Source organism: Hippopotamus amphibius, chromosome 3 (assembly GCF_030028045.1).
Source record: "Hippopotamus amphibius kiboko isolate mHipAmp2 chromosome 3, mHipAmp2.hap2, whole genome shotgun sequence".
NCBI classification, from domain to species: Eukaryota; Metazoa; Chordata; class Mammalia; order Artiodactyla; family Hippopotamidae; genus Hippopotamus; species Hippopotamus amphibius.
In genome coordinates this window covers 110,717,423-110,722,917 of record NC_080188.1, presented here as the reverse complement: position 1 = coordinate 110,722,917, position 5,495 = coordinate 110,717,423, and the positions used below count along the sequence as shown (strand labels likewise).

General features: G+C 33.3%; 1 protein-coding gene across 1 annotated transcript; it reads left to right on the top strand.

The window, feature by feature from the left end:
- The first annotated feature begins 4,358 nt into the window (after positions 1-4,358).
- LOC130849828 (olfactory receptor 10AG1-like) lies at positions 4,359-5,291 on the top strand. Its single transcript, XM_057729013.1, has one exon. The coding sequence runs from the start codon at positions 4,398-4,400 to the stop codon at positions 5,289-5,291; it is 894 nt and encodes a 297-aa protein (XP_057584996.1). The 5' UTR covers positions 4,359-4,397.
- The last annotated feature ends 204 nt before the right edge of the window (positions 5,292-5,495 follow it).

The window sequence follows — 5,495 nt, the reverse complement described above, 5'->3', positions numbered from 1 at the left end:
CAACTTTTGGGGAATTCAAGGAACATTTATTTTAAAGCTAAAAATAAATGTTTTTAAAATTTAAGTGTATGAAATAATGAAAGAACTTTCAGTTAAATACTGATTTTTTAATTAATTACAGGGTTTAATTTGCTAATTAACATTAAGTATTATTAAATATAAAATATCATAAAGTAACTGAAGTAGGTAGAGGTGATGATATTACCAACATCAAACTGATTTGGAATATTGTCATATAGCATCTTAATCATTTGGATTTTTCCAGGGAATGGAGACTTGAGTTTAAAAATAGCAATATTATCCAACTCGAGGATGGAAGATGCCTTCGAGGACTGGGGCGGGGAGGGTGGGGGGGGCTTGGGGGGGGCGTCAAGGAAGGGAGGGAAGATGGGGATATGTGTATAAAAACGGATGATTGAACCTGGTGTACCCCCCCAAAAAATAAATAAATAAATTAAAAAAAATAAAAAATAAAAAAAATAAAAAATAAAAAAAAAATAAAAATATATATATATGAAGAAAAAATCCCCAGCTAGTTCTAACGTGCATGTAGGCTTTGGAATAACTGCCCTATGTAAAAAAACAAACAAATAAAAAAAAAACCCCAAAAACAAAGAAACAAAAAAACCCTTAGAATACTTACCTACTGACTTCAAATATGTTGGCATTTATTTGCACTCTGCTTATTTTATTACTGTAAAGATTTGTTGTATTTCAAAGTTGATGGGACAAGGGCTTCCATGTAGGTTAGAAACCTATATTATAGTCAATATGCAGGCAGAGTATTTATTAACCTCCTAACAATTAACACTGCGTTGAGATCACATCTTTTACTTTTGATAACAGTCTTTCATTGTACTTTTCCTGCGAGGTAATCTCCTGAATTGCGTTCCTCCAACTTGGAGTAAAAAAGAAATGTCTGTAAGTTCTCCCTGGCAAATATAAATCTTAGAAAATCAAATTCCAAGGAGAGAAATCTGGTTTGGATCAAAGTAACTAAATCATTAATCTGGATCTCTCCCCCAAACTGGAGCCAACTCAAGTCCGAGCCATGATATATATGTAAGAGACCAGATATTTAGAGGGAGATTAATTCCTCCTTATTGTTGATATGTTGGTGCTGACAGAGGAGACAGAGACCAATGATAGAAGACTGAAAGGCTATGTCTGGGTATGTTTAGCCTGATTAAAATAAGGAATAACTCAAAAAAAATAGCAATATTAGAACACTGATTTATTTTCCTTAATTAATAAGTACTTAAACATTTACAAGAAAGACATATAATATAGATAATTTAGGGACAGCACACTGAGTAAAGATTTGCTTTTCCTACTTTGTTCGCTGTTGAGAATAACGTAGACAAATCTTACATGCTTCATGGTGCATGCTAATAATTTAAGTATCAAAAAGTTGGACTTGTAAAATTAGAAATTATAATTTACTTAGCACTGGAAGTCATTGCATTTATGTAATAAGAAGAAAATTATTTAAATTAAATGTAGTCATTCTTAAAAGTGATACATAAAGGTTGTTTTTTTTTTTTTATTCTCTCATGTATTAATCCTCTTCTCCCCTTTAAGAGTGACAATTTCATTTAAACACTGTCTAGTGTTTTAGTTCATAGAAGCATCAAATACTAGGTACCATATTAAGTGTACTGTAATTTTCTTGGGTCTATATTGATACCAAAGAGAAAAATAGACACAGCAATTACCTCTCAGGTAACTCAGTGTCAGTTTAAAAAAAGGTGAACTGAATGAATTGGCCAAATTGCAACACTAAAGCCTGAATGGTGATGCATACTACATGCATGAATTTCCCAGAGTAAAGATAATATTACAGAAAACATTATTGTCAGAAAATTCATGGAAAACTTGCAGCTTGAGAGCTGAATTGTTTAGGATTTTCATAACACTTAATGACTTCTTTAAATCACACTCCATTCCCTAGTAATAAAGTGGTACAAAGAAAAGCTAATTACAAAGTATTGTTTCAAGTTGTGTAGAACTCTGATTAAAATTCAGAAGAATAAAACTTTAATTTTTCATTGTAACAATAACTAGCACTTATATAGACCTTTATAAATACCAGAGCTTCCACAAGTCTTTTCACATACATTAAATGATTTAGTTCATAGAAGAACCTGAGTGTTGGAACATCAGCTGGCTCAATTTTAAAACCCTCTTATGCTTTCCACTTAGTATCTTATCAAAAAATTTAATTTTCAAGTGGACAATAACCATGCTACCAATATTTTAACTGTCTAATAATATGAACTGAAAAATAGGAACATGTGTGCTCAAGATCAGGTGATATGAGAGGGGAATGAAGGATTCAAATAGGTAGTTGAAAATGTGTGAGAAAAGACACTTTATGATACAGAGCTACTGAGTGGGAAATGTGTAGAGAACTACAATAGGATTGTCCAGAAGTGCAATTAAGTAAATGTATGATCATAAGGCAAAGCTCTGCGTCTTCTTCACATTTGTCAATGATGTTCTAATGACTGTGCTGAGTAGGGAAAATTTTGTTTATCCTGGGCTTTATTCAGAAAGTATATGGAATAGCTTTAAAGGAAATTTCAGTGGCGCTTTTACAATGGTAACCCATAGGGTTTAACTGGAAAGTGGGAAATACTTATATAGTAGCTTTCTTAAAATAAAAATAATTGCAGTGATCATGAAAGACAGTATTGTCATCCTGAGACTATCTGAAGAACAAGAAATGTCAAGGAAGGAAGAGTGAAAACACATGTTAAATTTCCTCTTTCTACAGATAAAACACACACACAAAGAAAAAGAAGAAAGAAAGAAAGAAAGAAAGAAAGAAAGAAAGAAAGAAAGAAAGAAAGAGAGAAAGAAAGAGAGAAAGAAAGGAAAATGGAAAACAACAGAAACAACAACAAAAACACCAGAAGAAAATGTAACTCAATTGATGGAATTTCTTCTCTTGGGCTTTGCTGGTGTTCCCCTCTCCAGTGGTTTCTATTTGGATTGTTCTTAGTCGTGCTTATTTTCCTGATGGGCAACAGCACCATAATTCTAGTAACAAAAAAAGTAGATCTTGACCTCCAGATCCCCATGTATTCTTTCCTGGGCAATTTTTCCCTCTTGGAAATCACGATGGAACCGTTATCCTTCTCACAATGCTCATGAATCCTGGGAGTCAAAGTGAACATTTTTTCTCTGTTTAGTTAACTTATGTGAACCTTTGAACCCTAGTTTCTTCATCTCTGATATAACATGAGGACATTAACACAATTCAAGAATATGTTATTGCAAGTAGTCTACTAACACAAGAGTAGCTCAGTTAAAATCATTTTAAAAATCATTTTTTCCATTTTCCCAGATATTATTTAAAGCTATAATGTGCTAATCACATTTCTTTTTAAATTCCTTTAGTTTCCAGGTATATCTCAATACAGGAGAAAGTTCAGTCTCTGTATGTCTCATTAATTACAGAGTAAAATATACTTGCTCACATACCCTCTAGCTAAAATATATATTCTCTGCTTTTGATATTTTGACAACTATTAACCATATTTTAAATAATTTATACTTTTCAATTTTGATTTTCATGTGTTTTGATTTAGCTTTATTATTAAAATGATAATTTTTAAATACAAATGACCAATGGAACATAGCAAGACATTTGATAAGAGATTTACTAGTCAGAGCTTCAGAAATAATATCATCAATGTAATTCCTTCAAGCGTGTCATTATTAATTAAACAACCAATAGGTCAGAAAACTGTCAAACTTAAGTTGCATGTTTGCATAAGATAAATAAAAGATCTTGCTTTCTAGTGCTTGATGGCCATGATGTTTATATTGATATATAAATGCAATCAGAATGGCCTCAAATAAAGTGTATGCACAAATAGTAAGCATTATAGCAGCACAAAATGGAAGGGAAGGCATGCCTTATGCTTGGGAAAGTTCTAATGGAACAGTTGAGAAATTCTTGAAAAATACATTACAAAATTTGGTGGTGTTCTACCGCTGAAAAAGTGGGATGCAAATGTTTCTGCCTCAGAATTCTGTTTGTTAATATGAGGAGTAAAATGGAATGAGTTTGTTGTGCACTCAAAAATTAAAAATGAAATTGTATAAATTTCAAACACATCTCTTTCATTTAAAGTTAAACCTAGAATTAGATATCACATTTTTATATTTAGAATTTAGTAAACATAGTCTCTATTAGACTTCAGTTGTGTTGGGTCAAGGATGAAAAATGCTAGACATTAATAGAGAATAGAAATCTTATGTACTAATTCCCCCAAATCCTTTTAACTTATAGAATTAAAAAACAAATCCCAGAAGATAAATGTCTAATTGTACTATCTTCACAGTTGGAACTGCAAACAGACCTACTGGATGTGAATCTCACTTCAGTGATGGAATTTGCTCTTTTGGGATTTTCTGACATTCCCAATCTCCAAATGTTTCTTTTTGTGATGTTTCTGTTTATCTATGTGGTGACTCTGATGGGAAATGGCATCATCATTCTCATAACCAGGGCTGACCAGACTCTCCAGACTCCCATGTATTTTTTCCTCAGTAATTTTTCCTTCTTGGAAATCTGTTATGTGTCCATCACTCTTCCTAGAATGCTCATAAACATTTGGACTCAGAAAACACATATTTCTTTGTTTGCTTGTGCAACACAAATGAGTTTTGTCCTAATGTTTGGAAACATAGAGAGCCTGCTTCTTACAGTGATGGCCTATGAGTGCTACGTGGCCATTTGTAACCCTCTGCACTATCCTCTCATCATGAACTCCAAGGTGTGTGCCCAGCTGGTGGCTGCCTGCTGGGTCACTGGAGTTCCAGTTGAGATAGGGCAGACATGCCAGATTTTCTCTTTGCCCTTTAGTGGATCCAACCAAATCAACCATTACTTCTGTGATATCCCTCCAATGCTGAATCTGGCCTGTGGGGACACTTTTCTGAATGAGATGCTGGTCATTACAGGTGCTGTGCTGTTTGTCATGATCCCTTTTCTGCTGATACTTGGCTCCTATAGTAAAATCACCACAACCATCCTGAAGTTGCCATCAGCAACAGGAAGAGCAAAGGCCTTCTCCACTTGCTCCTTTCCTATCATGGTTGTGACTTTATTTTTTGGATCTGGAATCATTATATATTTACTACCTAACTCCAAAAATTCTTCCAAAACAGACAAATTTCTCTCTCTTTTGTATACCATTCTCACCCTGATGTTTAACCCCCTGATATACACTCTGAGAAATAAGGATGTCTTGATGGCTTTGAGAAAATTGCTAACTTAATATAAAGTATTAGCTGCTTGATTTGAACTCATTTTCTATTTTCCTGTTTAACTCTGTCATTGTATAATCAGAATGAATATTTAGTTTGTTTTTCCTCCATTACTATAGATTTATTTTATTTATTCACTCCTGAGCTTCTTGTTTTATGTTGGATTTTCTGATATCAGGATTATATCCACAGGGTCACTTGCTGATAAGCAACTA